The sequence below is a fragment of the Nicotiana attenuata genome, unplaced genomic scaffold (assembly GCF_001879085.1).
Source record: "Nicotiana attenuata strain UT unplaced genomic scaffold, NIATTr2, whole genome shotgun sequence".
NCBI classification, from domain to species: Eukaryota; Viridiplantae; Streptophyta; class Magnoliopsida; order Solanales; family Solanaceae; genus Nicotiana; species Nicotiana attenuata.
The window spans coordinates 327345-346061 of record NW_017670563.1 but is presented as its reverse complement, the minus strand read 5'-3'; the positions used below and the strand labels follow the sequence as shown (position 1 = coordinate 346061).

The following is an 18717-nucleotide window of genomic DNA, read 5'->3' as shown; positions in this document are numbered from 1 at the left end:
GGCTTTTAAAGGCCCCCCATGTTCCAACAACCAAACAAATTCCCCCCCCCCTTTCAGTCGCAAGGGTCTAGTTCTTCCGGAAGTGATATGGGGCGGATAGAGATGATGTTCGAGCAGATGATGAAAAAGAACCAAGACTGCGATGCACAATTGGCTTCGCATAACACATCTATCCGGAACCTAGAAGTACAAATAGGCCAAATTTCTCAAGCTTTGAATACCGACCTAAGGGTGCGCTACCAAGTGACACGGTAGTGAACCCGAAGGGGGGTAACAATCATGTAATGGCAGTCACAACTAGAAGTGGAAGAGGAGGTGAAATGCCGGCCTCAAATGAAAATCGAGTGGTGAATGTTGATGTTGAGCTCCAAGAAGATGCGGATCCTTTGATTGTTGAAGATGTGGTTGAGACAAATGTGAACAAGGAAGTGAGAATAGATATTGATGAGGCCTAGGTGGAACCTCAAGAGGCCGTAAACCCGTCTAGGGAGCACATAATTGATATGCCGGAGCCGGTGGTGCCAAAAGCCAAGGCACCTTTGCCTAGACCTCCTCCACCTTATCCTCAGCGGTTAGCAAAGCAAAATAATGACAATCAGTTCAAGAAGTTCATAGATATGATAAAGAGCCTTACAATCAATATGCCTTTGGTGGAGGCACTTGAACAAATGCCGGGCTATGCAAAGTTCATAAAGGATTTGGTCACAAAGAAGCGTTCCATGGATTGTGAAACAATAAAGATGACGTACCAAGTTAGTGCGATAGTGCATTTTATGGCCCCGAAACTTGAAGACCCTGGAGCTTTTACTATTCCTTGCACTATCGGGAGTGCGGAGTTTGCTAAGGCCCTTTGTGACTTGGGGGCTAGCATTAATTTGATGCCGTATTCAGTCTTCAAGACTTTGGGAATTGGGCAACCTAGGCCAACCTCGATGAGACTTCAAATGGCGGACCGGTCGATGAAGCGACCTTTGGGTATAATTGATGACGTGCTTGTCCGGGTGGACAAATTCATATTGCCGGCCGACTTTGTCATATTGGATTGTGAAGTGGATTTTGAAGTGCCGATTATTCTTGGGATACCTTTCCTAGCTACGGGGAAGGCCTTGGTTGATGTTGAGGCAGGTGAGTTGACATTCCGAGTGGGAGATGAGAAGGTGGTATTCCATGTTTGCAAATCAATGAGACAACCCAATAGCACGGAAGTGTGTTCACTTGTGGACATTGTCACATCTGTGATAGTGGATGACACAAGTTCCATGATGAATGTTGAAGATCCTCTTGAGGCCGTACTTCTTGGCATGGATGTCGATGATGATGCTGGCAGAGTGGAGTGCATGAATGCATTGCATGGTATGGGTTCGTATTCATATGAGCCTAGGAAGTTATCTTTGGATCTTGAAAACCGCAAAACTCCACCAACTAAGCCATCCATTGAGGAGCCACCGGTGTTGGAGTTGAAGCCACTTCCTCCACACCTCAGGTATGAATTTTTGGGCTCTAATTCAACTCTTCCAGTTATTCTTTCTGCTTGCCTTACTAACTTGCAGGTTGAGGCCACTTTGGAGGTGCTTCAAAGGCGAAAAAGGGCAATAGGATGGATTCTGGCGGACATTAGGGGAATAAGCCCCGCATTTTGTATGCATAAGATCATTTTGGAGCAGGATGCAAGGCCGTCCCTTGAACATCAAAGAAGACTCAACGAGGCGATACAAGAAGTGGTAAAGAAAGAGGTTATCAAGTGGGTTGACGCTGGAGTGGTTTATCCAATCTTTGACAGTTCGTGGACTTCTCCGGTCCAATGTGTGCCAAAGAAAGGAGGGATGACGGTGGTGCCCAATGACAACAATGAGCTTATTCCCACTCGAACCATTACCGGGTGGAGAGTTTGTATGGACTACCGGAAACTCAACAAGGTGACCCGAAAGGATCATTTTCCCTTGCCATTCCTCGACCAAATGCTTGATCGTCTTACGGGGAGAGCATTCTATTGTTTCTTGGATGGGTACTCGGGCTACAATCAAATTTTAATTGCCCCGGAGGACCAAGAGAAAACTACTTTTACATGCCCCTATGGAACATTTGCTTTCTCCCGGATGCCATTCGGGTTGTGTAATGCTCCGGCGACCTTCCAACGTTGCATGATGGCTATTTTCACCGATATGGTGGAGGACATATTGGAGGTCTTTATGGATGACTTTAGTGTGGTTGGTGACTCTTTTGATGAATGCTTGGTAAATTTGGATAGAGTCTTGGCTCGTTGTGAAGAAACTAACCTCGTTCTCAACTGGGAAAAATGCCATTTTATGGTTGAAGAAGGTATAGTGTTGGGCCACAAGATTTCAAAACATGGGATTGAGGTAGATAAGGCGAAAATTGAGGTGATTTCAAGACTCCCTCCCCCTACTTCTGTCAAAGGGGTGAGGAGTTTTCTTGGGCATGCCGGATTCTACCGGCGATTTATCAAAGATTTCTCGAAAGTTGTGAATCCACTTTGCAAATTGCTAGAGAAGGATGCCAAGTTTGTTTTTGATGAAAAATGCATGGAGGCCTTTGAACTCTTAAAACACAAGTTGACCACTACCCCTATCATAACCGCACCTAATTGGAGTTTGCCCTTTGAACTAATGTGTGATGCTAGTGATGTTGCAGTGGGGGCGGTGTTGGGTCAACGGATTAACAAAATGTTCCATCCCGTGAATTATGCAAGTAAGACTATGAATGAAGCTCAACGGAATTACACGGTGACGGAGAAGGAGTTATTGGCCATTGTATTTGCCATGGAGAAATTTCGGCCCTATCTTATGGGGGCCAAGGTGATTGTGCACATGGATCATGCCGCCCCTTAGGTATTTGATGACCAAGAAGGATTCCAAAGCAAGATTGATGAGATGGGTGTTACTTCTTCAAGAATTTGACTTAGAAATAGTGGACCGGAAGGGAAGTGAGAACCAAGTGGCGGACCATTTGTCCCGGTTGGAGGAAGAAGGGAGGCCATGTGACGGCCTTGAGATAAATGATGCGTTCCCCGACGAGCAACTTCTTTCTGTGTCAATGTGTGACATGCCATGGTTCGCGGACATCGCCAACATTATTGTGACTGGAACTGTCCCGTATGAGCTCTCTTCCAACCAAAAGAAGAAACTCAAACGGGATACATTGGATTTTTATTGGGATGATCCGTACTTGTTCAAAATTTGCACGGATGGTGTGATTAGAAGATGTATCCCGGAAGGTGAACAATTGAGCATACTGGAGGCTTGTCACTCCTCCCCCTATGGTGGCCATCATGGAGGGGTGAGGACGACTTCAAAGATCTTGAGTTGCGGTTTCTATTGGCCGACTTTGTTTAAAGATGCTAGTGACTTGGTAAAGAGATGTGATGCATGCCAAAGGGCCGGCAGAATTTCAAAAAGGGATGAGATGCCTCTCAATACGATTCTCGAGGTGGATATTTTTTATGTTTGGGGCATCGATTTTATGGGTCCGTTCGTGAGATCTTGTGGGAACACTTATATTCTCGTGGCGGTGGACTATGTCTCAAAGTGGGTGGAAGCCATGGCTTTACCCAACAATGAAGCCCGTAGTGTTGTGGCATTCTTGAAAAAGAGTATCTTCACAAGGTTTGGTACCCCTCGTGCTATCATTAGTGATGCGGGGTCTCACTTTTGCAACAAGGCTTTCGACTCATGCTTGCTAAGTATGGAGTAAATCACAAAGTTACCACCCCCTATCATCCTCAAGCTAGTGGTCAAGTGGAAGTGTCCAACCGAGAAATAAAGAGTATCTTGTCCAAGACGGTAAATGCTAATAGGACCGATTGGTCGAAAAAGTTGGATGACGCTTTATGGGCTTATCGAACGGCTTACAAGACCCCAATTGGTATGTCCCCGTACCGGTTGGTGTTTGGAAAAGCTTGCCATCTTCCGGTGGAATTGGAGCACAAAGCTATGTGGGCCTTGAGAAAGGTGAACTTGGAATGGGATGTTGCGGCGAATCTCTGTGTTGAGCAACTTAATGAGCTTGATGAGTTTAGATTTCATGCCTACTCCAGCTCGTCCTTGTATAAGGACAAGATGAAGTATCTTCATGACAAATATGCTCGGGGAAAGGAATTCAAGGTTGGTGATATGGTTCTCCTTTTCAACTCCCGGTTGAGGTTATTTCCGCAAGCTCAAGTCAAAGTGGAGTGGGCCATTTGAAGTTGTATGTGTAACTCCGTTTGGTGCTCTTGATCTCAAGAACAAGAATGGTGAAGTTTTCCGGGTCATGGGCATCGTGTCAAGCATTATTTGGGGAAGTTTGATGACAGCCACGTGGTGGCACTCGTTCATTTGAAGTGATGTGATGGTAACATGCGTCGTGTCGCGATGTTAAATCAGGCGCTTCTTGGGAGGCAACCCATTAATTTTTTTTTATCGTTGATTTTCTTTGTAGCTTAGGATTTTTTGAGCTAATTGTTTGTGAGATGTTGCAGGGATTGTGTTGAAGCAGTGAAAACCAAAGGAAAAACACTAGTAGTCTCTGAAGTTGCCAGTGCGGACCGCGGTGCACTTTTGTGCGGTCCGCGCTGGCATGATTAAAAATGCATGCTCTCTGAAGTTTTCCACCGCGGCCGCGGTCAAATTTCTTGCGGTCCGCGGTGGACCTTCGCGTCCGCGGTGCACTCCAACGCGGCCGCGCAAGGTTGCCTTCTGAAACTTTGGATTTTGAAACCCAGCGCGGTCCCCGGTCACTTTTGTGCGGCCGCGCTGGTAGGTGAGTGTGGGGCCCCCAGTTCTTCTATAAATAGGGCCCTAGGGTTTCATTTTACCCTTTTCGCACTTTGAACACTCAGAGCTATAGGACACTGTTCATCCCCTTCTGAGACTATTTTTCTGAATTGCTTGGACTAATTGCATTCCATCTTCACAGTCTTGGTAACATTTCATGCACTTGTGATTAATTAATTTCTTATTTTCATTTTTTTTATGGCTTGTTCAGTAGTTTAGCTTCTTCTTTTTCTTTAACTGTTAGTTTAGGTTAGTTTAAAACTAGGGTAATGCATTGAATAGGCTTAATCAATGGGTGAACTGAGTAGGGACAAAGTAGGTGTAAAAACTTGAACAAGAATGGAAAAATATGCACCTCTAACTTAGTACCCGTAAGCCCTAACTCAGCGCGGTCCGCGGTCACTTTTGCGCGACCGCGCTGCCCCAACGCGGTCCGCGTTATAATTTTGTGTGGACCGTGGTGCTTTTGTGATTGAAAGGTAATAGTCTCCAGCGCGGCCGCATTCATGTTTGTGCGGTCCGCGCTGGCCCACCGCGGCCGTGTTACATTTTTGTGCGGACCGCGGTGGGAGATTCAGAGAGTGTGAATTTTGGGCCTTGCCCAGCGCGGACCGCGGTCAAGTTTGTGTGGTCCGCATTGCTAGGTTCTGCAATCTATTCTGCTACTGTGTACTGATATTGTCTCTGCAATCTATTTTGATTCACTTGTTTCACTGCATGTGCTTAAACTAACAATGTTAGATGCTTATCTTTGCAGATAATGGTAAAAAAAATGGGCGCTAAACAATCTCAACAATCCGGGAGAGGTGGTTCCTCCCGAGGGGGTAAAGGAAAGCGAATTGCAAAACTCACTCCGCAGGCTCGGGAGAATATAAAAAGGACCCGCAAATGGATACGAGCTGCTGACAAGGCTGCGTCTCATTCATCAGGGAGTGAGTATGTGCCCTCCAAAGATATCTCCTCCGATTCAGTCCCAACACATATAACTGACCCACTCCACCTAGCCGATACCCCTTCACCATCACCCACCTCCAAAAGACCAGTGACTGTAGTCTCGAATTCTTCTGACGAGCCCGCAGCTGGTAGTGAGCAATACTCCACCTCCCCCACAGCTTCATTATCTGGGGAGAGTACAGGTCAAGATGAGGGAGGTGAACCTCAGGTTGGGGGGATTGAGAGAACTAGGAAGCCTGAAGTGTGGGAGGATCGGTTTGTCAGTCAAGTGGCCTTTCATAAGTTTAGGGAATGGTGGCCGTTGAGGAAGTTGATACCGGAGAGGACTTCTATTGACACTGACCTTTTACCCCACAACCCGAACGTGCAGAGAGAATTTAGAACAAGATGGGGCTGGGAGTTCTTTATGGAGAGGTGCATTGATGCTAGCGAGCACATGGTTAGGGAGTTCTACTCCAATGTGGCTCATATAGTCAAGGATACCAAGGTGACCAAAGTTAGAAACAAAACAGTGTTGTTTAATGGGAGATCGTTAAATGAGTATTTGGGGTTCCGTGATGAAGACGAGTCTCTTTATTTGGCAAAGTTGGCAATGGGAGAGGAAGTCCGCCCGTGGTTGGCCCAGTACTTGGCAATCCCAGGTACTGTGCCGGAGTGGTTGCAAGCAGGAAAGAAGATATTCAGGAAGACATTCAGTTTTGAGGCTCGAGGGTGGTTGACCTTTGTATGCAGTCGGCTTAACCCTTCTATTCATGAACAGACGATTCCACTTACCCGAGCAGTTCTGGTTGCATCTATTATGGCTGGGTACCCTATCAACGTGGGCAATGTGATGTCCCGTGTGATTTCTGCGGTGGGGCAAGAGCATAACAGGAATTATCCTTTTCATGTATTTCTGGGATCTGGAGGTGGAGAAGAGGAGATATGATGTCAAGACCAAGCCTGTGGCTCCTTACTCTTGGTACAGTATGCAGGGGCCGGACAACCCTAAATCCAAGAACTACAAGCCACCTTCCTCTGCCCCAACTGACCAGTCTGAGGAGCCAGTTGCGGTAGAGCCTTCTGCCACACCTGCTGCCACTACAGTTGAGGACTTGCCTCCAGGACCTTCTTCTTCTGCTGGTCCTAGTACTTCAGCAGGCCCGAGAGTGCCATCTTCCAGGACTCATCCATTCACTGCCCATCAGCTGAGTTAGACTTTGGCTAGCCTGAACAACTGGATGTCAGCAGCGACATCCAAGTTGTCCACCTTGTCTTCCACTATTCAGGCCCAGGCAGCACCTCAGCCAGTTTAGATTCCTCAGTCCATTGAGGATACCTTGAAGAAGCTCCTGGAGAACCAGGAAAGATTTTGAAGACTCAGGCTACCCTATCTGCAGCAGTGGAGTCACATGGCAAGGCTCTGAAGGAGCTTGCCAAGGAGCACAGAAAGATGCGGAGGTCACGGGCTTCAAAAGAGTCTGTGAAAGAGCTGCGGAAAGATGTGGACAAGCTATTGGCAGATCAGATGCCTTTAGACTTGTTATTTGGGGATCCAGCCCCTCCAGCAGCAGCACCAGTGCCACAGCCAGAGCAGGAGTAGGTACCCAGGCAGCCTAGGAAGAAGAGGAAGCTTCCCAGCACAGCAGATGCGGTTATTGAGGTGGCAGTCCCACAGGAGGCCTCCTCCATTTTGCCTTAGGATGCACCTGTCATACAGCCGGTCCAGGAGCAGGCTCCAGTCCCAGCAGTTGAGCAGCAGGAGGCCGGGAGCCAGTCTGAGGCTCCCGCACGTACGGAGGACTTGGGGACCACAGATGACCCCATGCAGACGGACCTAGCTTAGGGAGCCCCTATATCCTTTGCTATGACTTTTTGTTTGATGCTTATTTTGGTAGTTGGCATTGGGGACAATGCCAGCTCTTATTCGTGGGGGTGCGCCCTACTTTTTTGATGACTATCGGGATGACTGTGCATATTTGACTCAGTTTTTATTCCTTTTGGTTGATTTTTTATTTGGTATGTAAATAACTTTACATTCAGTACTTTTTATTTTCTATTTTGGTTTGTATATAAAGCTAAGTTACAATTTTGTATATATTCATCCCCATTTGTATATTCTAATCCCCTATTGTAAATATTCATTCTATTTTCTATTTTCGCAAAAAAATTTCATTTTTAGCTTTATAGTTAGGCTCGTAGCCTTTTGTTTTATTTTTAGGGTGGCTGAAATGACTCTTTGCTTCTGTTACAGTAGGTTCTCAGGCTGTCTTTTCACCTTTTGGACAGCCTTTGAACAGTGTTTATCACACAAAGTCAGTCTCTTTTTGGACAGATTTTTGGTGAACCAAAATCTGTCCAAAAAGTGGCTTTCTTTGCCTACTTAAGGGCTGCCCTTTCCTCACTTTAGGGAGGACTCTATCACACTTCCATACATCTTTAGAATTGCTTGAACACACAAAAACATAAAAAATTTCAGCAGTTGAACAAATAAAAAGTAAGCTGAAAATCATGAGTTTTTGGTTGTGTCTTAGAGTGCAAAATCTTTCAAAAACATATAAGAGTCTTAGAGTTTGATTCTTGAGTTCCTTCTCTTAAAGAGTCACTACTTTTAGTGAGACTTCTGGGCTGTTTTAACACGGATTCACTGCTGTTTCGTTGCTATTTCTGTTGTCTTTATTGCTGATTTTCTGCCCTTTCACTACTAAATTTCATCTTGTTACAAATCAGGTAACCCTTGAACCTTTGTATTGCAGATTCTTGATAACAATGAAAAGATTTGAACCTGTTTGATAAGTGGAACATGTAATATTTGATTTTTTTCCCAAGATAATTGTTGCATCAATATTATAGCATGTAAATATGTTGTATTTAGCATAACTTTTATTTTTGTTCGCAAAACAATACTCTGTTAGTGGGTTATTTAGTTGCTAAAAGATCTATCTCTTTTGTTTGCTCCATTTTTGTTAAGCTTAGCAAATGTTCCATTACCTATTTGTTCTTTTATCATATTTTTTTTTCTTCTTAAAATTACGTTGTCTCTGTTTGTTTATCTATTTTCATTGTTTATTATGTACTTTGAGTTGGATGATAGTTTAGATGCCATTTTTAGTGTCTTGTGAATCTTTTTGATAAATGGTGAAAGGATTAACTTTGAAGTAAGAAAAGTTTCTTGTTAGCTAAAAGTTAAGTAGATCCAGGGGTTTTAGTTTGGTATAGTGGTTAATTTTTGTCATGCGCCCATTTCGTCTCCTGACTCGTTGTTTTTGTATTACTAATAAGCTAAGAGTTTTATCACTGTTATTTGCTTTCCGGGTTACTTTCAGGCTAACTAGATTGTAGTATTTATCTATTAGTAGTAAATAAAATAGTAGTAGTCTTTTGGAACTAATAGGCCATGATATATCATGTAAGAGATAAAGTAATTGGGCCCAATAAATTAGGTCCAGGTCTGAAGCACTGAAGCATGCTAGATGGCCCATATTTTTTTTATAACTATGTGCGCCAAGAAACTCAATTTCTGCAGGCCTAATGGCAATTAAGCTAGATGGCCCATTCCTTTCTTCTTTATAAAAAAAAATAAGTAAAATGTTGGTCCATTTCTCCGAAGATAACCATGAGTTAGCCCAAATGATTAAAAACAAAGTTTCTTCCATAGATCCAATAAAAGTGTATGTCTCTTTTAATAATTTTATTTTCTTTTTTTCTTCTTCTTGATAGCTTAATTATTTTCAATTAATTTAAACGCTAGGCAATTAGTAGGCGCGCTTTAACTCACGGAATCGCTTGCGTAGCGTGATGTTTAACATTCAATAAATTAATTCAATAATCTCATACCATACCCATTAGTTTTTAGTTAAATTTTAATTTAGTTAATCACTTTGCTAAAATTGTGGATTCGCTTGCGTAGCGCGATAGTTGACTTTTAAATTTTCAAGAGCTAATTTTCTCAAATGTAGTAATTTTGTAAAAGTATTACAAATAATTGATTGTCATGATTTCGGATTCGCTTGCGAGGCGCAATTATGACAAGTTAATTAATTTTTTTTATTCAATCACGCATTCGCTTGCGTAGCGTGGTTATGATAACATAATATTATCTAAATTATTTTGTTTATCAATTCTAATAATCAAGAAATAAAAGCGGGTAGGTAAAACATGAAAATCATACAAATCACCGTTTGTCCATAATTAATTAAAGCCAAGTTTAAGTCAATAAAGCAACCGTGCTAGAACCACGGGACTCGGGGAATGCCTTGCACCTTCTCCCCGGTTAATAAAATTCCTTACCCGAACTTTATTTTCGCGGACCGATAATAATAGGGTCAAACCTTCCTTTGGCTAAGGATTCAAATAAATGGTGACTTGGAAGACCGAAAAATTAATTCCAAGTGGCGGCTCTGAACAATAAAATAATCCCTACTCAAGTTTGTCACTTTAATTGGAAAAACTCTTTACCCCATAAATCCATACACATATCTTTTTGGGGGAAGAAAAAGGGGTGTGACATGAGTCTGTCTTACCTACCTTTCCAACCCCAATGATCTCACCTTTCTTACCATTTCTAAAGGAGACATTACCTCCCTTTAAGTTCTCAAGTGAAAGGAATTGGTTCTTGCTTCCAGTCATATGAGCAGCCACTATCCATGTACTATATTTGGCTTCTTCCCTTTACTTGGACCTGCAAAACGAAATCAGGGGTTAGTCTTAGGAACCCAAACTAGTTTGGGTCCCTTTCTATAGGCAAAAAGGTGAATTAAATTCTTTTTAGCCCATCCTGGCAACCTTTCTTTCTCTTGAACAAATTTTGTTCTTTTGACTGGCCTTTTCTTTTGCATTACATTCACTTTTGTAATGACCAATCTTACCACAGTGTATGCAAATTTTGTTCTCAGAAAGTGTGATGTACTTGCTTTTGGGATCCCACTTAGGTGCAGGGGTCCCATAGCCAAGTCCTCTCTTATTGCTACTGTGATGTTCTTGTAGCCAAGATAGTGCATCAAAGGACTTATTCCATTTGCAAGTTCTGTCTAGTTCATGCTTAACCTTGCCTAGATCTTCGTTTAGGACTCTTATCTGCTCATCTCTTTTGTACAACTCATCCTTCATTTTTCCTAGATTTTCTTCTAAGGTGAGATGTGTGATCAGCTTTCTTTTTACCCGTTCCTAATTTCAGTTTTAAATTTTCAGATCTAAGCTCTAGCACAGTGGTGTCAAGTTCAAGAACCTGGTTCTTCAACTCAGTATTTTTACTATCACTTTCACTAGCCCTGAGTTCCAGATTTTTTCACTTAGCTTTCATGATTACACATTCCCAAGACAGCTAATTTTTCTCATTGTTTATGACCTCAGACTCATCAATGAAATCTAGCAGTAACTCAGATAGCTTTTCTTTAGTCAAAAATTTAATCTTGTCTTTGAGATGAATCACACTTACCTCTTGTTCATCATCTGATTCTCCAATGGCCATAAGTGCTTGTTCATCTTCATCTTCTGAATCCTCATCTGAGCTTTCTCCCCAAGCAGCAACCATAGCCTTTGTGGATCCTTTGTTCTTCTTGGGATGAACATGTTCCTTCTTTCTATTTCTTCGTTCAGCCCTTTCTTTCTTCCATTCAATTTCCTACTAAGGACAGTTCTTGATCATGTGGTCAGTCTTACCACATTTGTAGCAGCCCTCGTTGGTCTGTTTTTCAGGGGCCCTTGGTTTGTTGAAGTTTGGACCTCTCGAAGAACCCTTTCCTCTCATTAGATACTTCTTGAAATCCTCGTGATTATAGCCATTTCATCGTCCTCTAAATCTGCACCTTCAGCTTTTCTGAGGGCCAAGCTCCTTTCCTTCTTGGGTGCATCCATCTTCATGGTTTGCCTTCTATGTTCATAGGCAGTGAGATTTCCAATTAGCTCATCCAACTTGAGAGTGGCAATGTTCTTTCACTCCTGAATAGCAGTGATTTTGCTTTCCCAAGTCACTGGTAAAACCCTTGTCAAGATTTTCTCAACCTTGTCTTCTTCAAGGATAATCCTTCCAAGAGACTTAAGTTTATTTGTTAGTGTTGTGAACCTTGTGTACATCTTTTGAATGGTTTCTCCTTCCTTCATGGTGAAATTCTCATATTGAGAATACAGCAGCGTTCCTCCTGATCTCTTTACTTGAGGAGTTCCTTCATGAGCCACTTGTAAAGTGTCCCAAATCTCCTTATCAGTAGTACAACTTTGAATTCTGCTGTACTCGTCTGGACCAAGTCCACACACTAGCCATTTCTTGGCCTTGGCATTCTTTTCCCACTTCTTCAAGTCCTCAGCAGTGCAGTCAGCTCTAGTCTTTGGCACATCCATTCCGTCGGTATTCTTCTTTGTAGTGGCCAGGGGAGCATCAGTAACAATGTCCCAGAGTTCATAGTCCTCTCTTATGATGTGATCTCTCATCCTGTTTTTCCACCAGGAATAGTACTGGCCATTAAAGAGTGGAGGCCTAGCAGTGGATTGTCCTTCCCAATTTCCAGGTGGTGCACTCATCTTGATCTATTCCTAAGGTGTTAGCCTCTTCAAGGATAACCTGCTCTGATACCAATTGATGTTTTATACTTCAATACCACACAAGAGGGGGTGGGGGATGATTTGTGTGGTACCCAATTTTTCGCTTAACCTGATTATGGAAGGATATGGTTCTTCTATGTGTTCCAACTACTACTGTTGCGGAATAATATGTACAAAAATTGAAGAACACAAAGATTTTACGTGGAAAACACCTGGCTCAAAAGGTGAAAAAACCACGAGCTACTTTCCAGTAGGATTTTCTCAAACTCTCCACTAAAATCACTGAGCCAAAAACTGCATTTACAAAAAACTCTTTTGTAAACCTAGGATTAACTCTATTCCCGTTGTAGCACACAACCTCAACTGTTGCGACAACTTCAAGTTAACTCTAACTTAAAAACTCTGAGTACCTAATACAATTGCTTCTAGATAAGCTGAAAGGTACAATATAAAAACTACCTACTACAATTGAACTAGAATAAAAGACAGACACTTGGAACTGGTTCTTCTATCTGGTTCAAGTAGCTTCAGGTTTGCACGCTTGAATCACACACAAATTGCTTGCAAAATTGCCTTGCTATTTTGCTCTCAATTTAAGTTTAATTTCTGCTTATGTGCGTTACCTGTAAAAGAGAACAACACTGATATTTATGGAGTTAGTAAATAGAGATTGCCTAGAATTCTGATGCTACTCTTCCATGGTGGAAGAGTTCTAGTTGAACTCATCCTCTAACTTTATCCGTCTCTTAAGCAGTGTTCTCTTTGTGTAAGGAATCTTTCTCCTTATCCAATATGCAACCTTTTCGATCATGATCAGGAGATATTAGATTTATCTCCTTCACGTGCATCTCACATGCTTGAGCTGATCATATCTGTGCCTCGCAAGGATGGATCTGGTCCATGTCTGAGTTCCTTTATCAGTCTTCAAAACTCACTTTTACTTGGGCCAACATTCTTCATAAATATTCTTGGTGCATGTTAAAGTTATAATAATATATAGTGGGGTTCTCAGCTCGTTTTATTGTAGTAGTTCTCTTAATTGTTCTTTTGAGTGGAATCATGGTTTCTGCTGACATGTTTATAGGCAGGCGCATGCTTGGTGCTGGTGGCTCAGGTGGCGGCGGCAGCGGCGGTTTATTTGGCGGAGGAATGGGTGCTGGTGCAAGTAATGAACATTTAGGAAGTGGTGGTACTGGAATTGGTGGAGGATTGCTTGGTGGTGGTGGTCATGGCTCTGGTGGCGGAGACTAATTAATTAATTAACCTTAATTATCTTAATTAATTGCAAAAGAAGTTATGTGGATTATTGTTTTTGCTGTTAAAAGTGAAGTTTGTATTCGGACATGGTGTGTGGAACATTGTTTGTCGTGTCTCTATATTCGGCTACTTGTTTGGAACTAAGCCATAGTTATTATTATGATTTCTCGCAAAAGAATTTCTTGTTATATTCGATCCTTTACGCATTGTATTATTTTTATGCATACAATTTCTTAACAAGATTGTTGCTTTTGCAGTTTCTCCTTTTTTTTGTGTAAGTTTGAATAGGAGCCTTGGCGTAACTCGTAAAGTTGTTGTCATGTGATCAGGAGGTCATGAGTTCGAGCTGTGAAAATAGCCTCTTGCAGAAATGCATGATAAGGCTGCGTAAGATAGATCCTTGTGATCCGACCCTTCCCCGTACCCCGCGCATAGCGAGAGCTTAGTACACCATGCTACCTTTTTAAGTTTGTGTTTGGAGTGTTTCTTTTGGATTGACTCTTTGTTTCTTGGATTTTGATTCATTAAATTAAAGAACAGCTTCTTGATTTGTAAATCTTTCACATATTGTATCATTTATATGTATTTTTATGACTCTTTCTTTCCAATCAGCTTTCAGTATCAGTTGTATTCGAGAGGCTTAATGACAAGAATGGAGTGTGAATAAGGCCTCTTTTTCTCTACCTATTTTAAATGTTATTCAATTGATGTGCAAATCTGGAGAGGTTCAATGTCAAACAACTTCGACAACAGCCTTATCCAACTTTATAATTATGAAAATGATACTATAATTAATTGGATAAAACCAACAGAAAGAGTAGAAAAGCAAAAGAAGAGAGAATCTAACACACTAGAAAGCTACAATTCTTATTAATATGGTTGGATAATACAATAGTCCACGAGCTTTACATGCAAAGATGTAAAGAAACTTCAAGGAACAAAACCACTTTAATGTATCGGATTACAAATGCAAACTCTTGTTTAAGTAGTACTCCCATTTTTAACAAGTTCCACAAAAGAATAACAACTATATATAGAAGTACATAATATCTTGATCACTTTCTTAGCTTATATATGCAAGAAGATGGTACTAATCGATGATCAATGCTTACCACCACCAATGCCTCCTCCACCACCAAAACCACCACCACCTCCACCTCCTAAACCACCACCTCCGCCAACGCCTCCACCAGCTCCAAACCCTCCTCCAGCACCAGCACCACCACCAATACCACCACCTCCACCACCACCAAAGCCTCCGCCTCCACCTCCACCTAAACCACCTCCAGCACCTCCACCTGCACCAAAACCACCTCCAGCACCACCACCTGCACCTCCACCTATGCCTCCTCCACCACCAGCTCCACCACCACCACCAAGTCCACCACCTCCACCAAGTCCTCCTCCAGCTCCACCGCCAAAACCACCACCAGCTCCACCACCTACTCCACCACCCCCACCAAGTCCACCTCCTCCACCTAGTCCACCACCACCTCCTAGACCTCCACCGTGACCCAACCCACCGCCTGCACCACCTCCTAGACCTCCACCATGACCTAGTCCACCACCTCCTCCTAATCCACCCCCACCACCGGCACCACCTCCAAGACCACCTCCTCCACCTGCACCACCACCTAGACCTCCACCATGTCCTAGCCCGCCGCCACCTCCTAATCCGCCTCCGCCTCCCAGACCACCACCAGCACCTCCACCTAAACCTCCACCATGTCTAAAACCCTTACCATAAATCCCACGTCCAAAACGTTTCCCATACTTTGGACGTTTATGTCCAAGGAGGAACTTCTCATCTTCACCTCCATTAACATCAGCAAACACCACACAATCAACAAACAGAACAACTAAAAGAAAACACCCAAGAAAACGAGCTGATAATCCCATTTTTACTTCAGCTCTTAAACCCTAGATATGCAAGAAGCACAGCTATTTGAGCCAATTATATAGTAGCAAAAGTTACACAGTTTTTCGCACGATATCACATGGTAGGTCCAGTTAAAACTCAACCGTTATCTTCTACTACGTAAATGCATTTTACTTTCCGATTAGGCAAAACTTTTAATTCTTCCAACTGCCACCTTCTAATACACGGACACAGACTATAAAGTCACAAAGACAGCTCCATTGTCATTACTGCTTTGGTTCTTGGATATTTGACTTTTAACGGATAATTTTGGTTTTTCTTTTTCCCACGACTTTAGGGAATGGATAATTAATTCAAAGATTAAATTTGAGATGAGTTTATCCCATATTTAGGATAAAATCATGATATAACTAATCTCGGGATTAGTTATTCTGGAATTGTAGTATTTCTTTATCACTATGGAAGGGTGAAATAACTAAATCCAAGATAACTAATCCCGGTATATTTTTCAGCTGTTTGATTGAAGAGTGAAAAATATTTTGCAAAAAGAATATTTATTAGAGATTGATAATAGTCCGATGGTGATTTAATTTGGTAAAAATTATTTAGTACTCCCTCCGGTCCAAAATAAGTGATTTTTTGGATGTTTTTACACAGATTAAGAAATTCACCTTTTAACATTAATTAGTAATGGAATTGACCATATTAACCTTTATTATCTCACATAAACACTCCTAACACATATTCCAACACTATTTACTCCAAGGACAATGTAGGAAAAAAATAATTAATTTATTCTTGATATCTGAAAAAATCACTTATTTTGGACCACAAGAAAAAGGCCAAAAAAATCACTTATTTTGGACCGGAGGGAGTATTAAAGATTGACATTAATATACGTGTTAGTCAAGTAATGATATAAAGTTAAGAGTTCGAGAGAATTTGAAGTAAAATGGCTTCCGCCCAAAGGTGAGGAAAATGTTTCAACTAAAAATATTTTTTTGACAGCCAAACATATAAAAATGACTTTTTTCAACATTTTCGAAAGATATTTTATATATCAAGCACACTAAGGTGTCCCATTTATTTGAATTTTATCCACAATGGTGTTTAGTTGATTCCCCGCGTAAGCCAGTTCGAAAGAGCAGTTTGATTAGCTATCCCCTTAACAATTAATACAAAAGGCGTAGCTAGAGTTCAGCTGCGAATTTGGTAGAACTCAGTAGCTTTGACCAAAATCTTATATTTATGTTACAAAATTCATTAAATAGTATAAATAATTTGTGATCAAAACCCAGCGAACTTACTTTTCTAAAATTTAGAATCCATAAACCTAAAATTCTGAATCCGTCTCCGCTTGATACTCTAGATCATTATAACTTCCTTGTCCTATGGTCCATCAGCTTGATTCTTTTTTTCCGTGTAGGCCATTCGTTATTAATGGCGTGCCTTTGTATTCAAAGGGCTCTATTAATTGGGTCTTCTGAATGTAATTAATAGAGCAACCAAACAATTTCTGCCAACAGTTTATATTCTCTCTTTCTCTTTCAGAATATAGAAAGCTACTGCTTACAAAAAAATTCCTTGGTGCAAAATAAGCATAGCCATTAATGTAATTTCTGTTCTTTCTTTTCTCGGTTTGTTTTTCATTTTTTGCTGCTTTTCTTACTTCTCTCCTACCATATAGTATTACTTTTTAAATGGAATTCAATTTAACTTAAATACCGATGATTTAACGAAACTTTACAGTATTAATATACTTTAGCTAGCTATAATAGCAAGTTATTATGTACTAGCTACTTTATATATAGTCTAGGTAACTAAAGTGGACTTACTATAATATTGGCAGTTATCTATAATTGCATGTCATCTTAATATGATGATGGTATAAAAAAGTATATTGTTAGTACATAAAAGTTGTATTATTTAAATTTTCTTACTATTACATAGAGGAAATATAGAAATTGAGGCGACATGATATTTATGTGTTAGAATTAATCTCTTTAGTGTCTCTAGTCTTATGCTATATGTCAAGGTTCTCTACTACTAAAAAGCTGTATAATTTCGCCCACCAAAACTGACCGAAATCGATCAATTTGCGACCGTTTTTAATTGGTCGGAAAAATGATGGTCGCTAACGTGTACCGACCGAAATCGATCTGAACTTCGGTCGGAAATTTCAAAGCGTTGACTGATTGTCAACCTTTAATTTCCGACCGAATTCTGTCGGTAACCATTAATTTTTTTTTTAGTTTTCAAATACCGACCGAAATAGGTCGGAATTTTAAAAAAAATTATTTAAATAAATAATTAGTTTTAAATTGTAATAATATTAATTTATTTTAAAAAATAAATATAAATTCATAATTTCCGACCGAATTCAGTCGAAAATTTCAAAAAACTGGAGAATTTATTTGAAATTTCTGACCGAATTCGGTCGGAAATTACGGATTTCTAGGAAAAAAATAATTTCCCTTCGATTTCGGTCGGAAATTTGGGTAAAATTTGGGCAGAATATGCTTGCTTTTAAGCTACACCACCTGTCAATTACAACCAATATCCATCCTATAATGGCAGCATTACATTGCTGCCATTCAACCATAATTAATCAACAACAATTAACTAACTAACAACAACAACAACAATTAACTAACAAAAATGATTAACTAACACTAACAACCATTATCTAACAACAACAACAACTATACAAATGTTCAATAACAAAATAATATCAACAATATAATCATCATTCAAAACTAGTCTCAACAAAATATTGAGAAGATCAAAACTTTGTTTAGCAATACACACCATTCAATGAGTGTTTTATCTAGCATCATCTCCATCTTCACTGATCCTAGAACCTTCATTGTCAGCATGATTCGAAGGATCACGACCAGAAGGATTAGCACACGAGGAAGCTCACGAGACTGGAGAATGGGGAAAGCACCACTAGCAAGAAGATTGGCCAGCTGACCTTGAAGGAGATTAAATTGTTCGCCCCTCCTTTCTAGTTGAACTTGAAGGGTACCAAATTCGATATATATATATATATATATATATATATATATATATATATATATATATATATATATATATATATATATATATATATATATATATATATACATACTAGTTTTTGGCCACGTGCTCTGCACGTGTATCCCATTCTAATCCATGCAAACTTTTTAAAAGATACAAATAATATTATTTGAGTGCGATGAGTTCCACTAAATTTGAAGGGGAAATACAAGTTTAAATTGATAAATGGTGAACCTATCCGAGCAACTTAATTATTGAATGTAAGAGATTATATTAGAATATGTTTGAACAACTAAA

The 18717-nt window shown here is 40.7% G+C and overlaps 2 protein-coding genes across 2 annotated transcripts; one reads left to right on the top strand and one right to left on the bottom strand.

Annotated features, from left to right (window-relative positions):
* Nucleotides 1-5544: 5544 nt before the first annotated feature.
* Nucleotides 5545-13496, top strand: LOC109241003 (glycine, alanine and asparagine-rich protein-like). The gene is made up of 2 exons (XM_019407711.1): nucleotides 5545-5981; nucleotides 13334-13496. The coding sequence occupies exons 1-2, from the start codon at nucleotides 5545-5547 to the stop codon at nucleotides 13494-13496; spliced, it is 600 nt and encodes a 199-aa protein (XP_019263256.1).
* A 1107-nt stretch (nucleotides 13497-14603) lies between these two features.
* LOC109241002 (glycine-rich cell wall structural protein-like) lies at nucleotides 14604-15401 on the bottom strand. Its single transcript, XM_019407710.1, has one exon. It carries the CDS (start codon nucleotides 15399-15401, stop codon nucleotides 14604-14606), a length of 798 nt encoding a protein of 265 aa, XP_019263255.1.
* Nucleotides 15402-18717: the final 3316 nt, after the last annotated feature.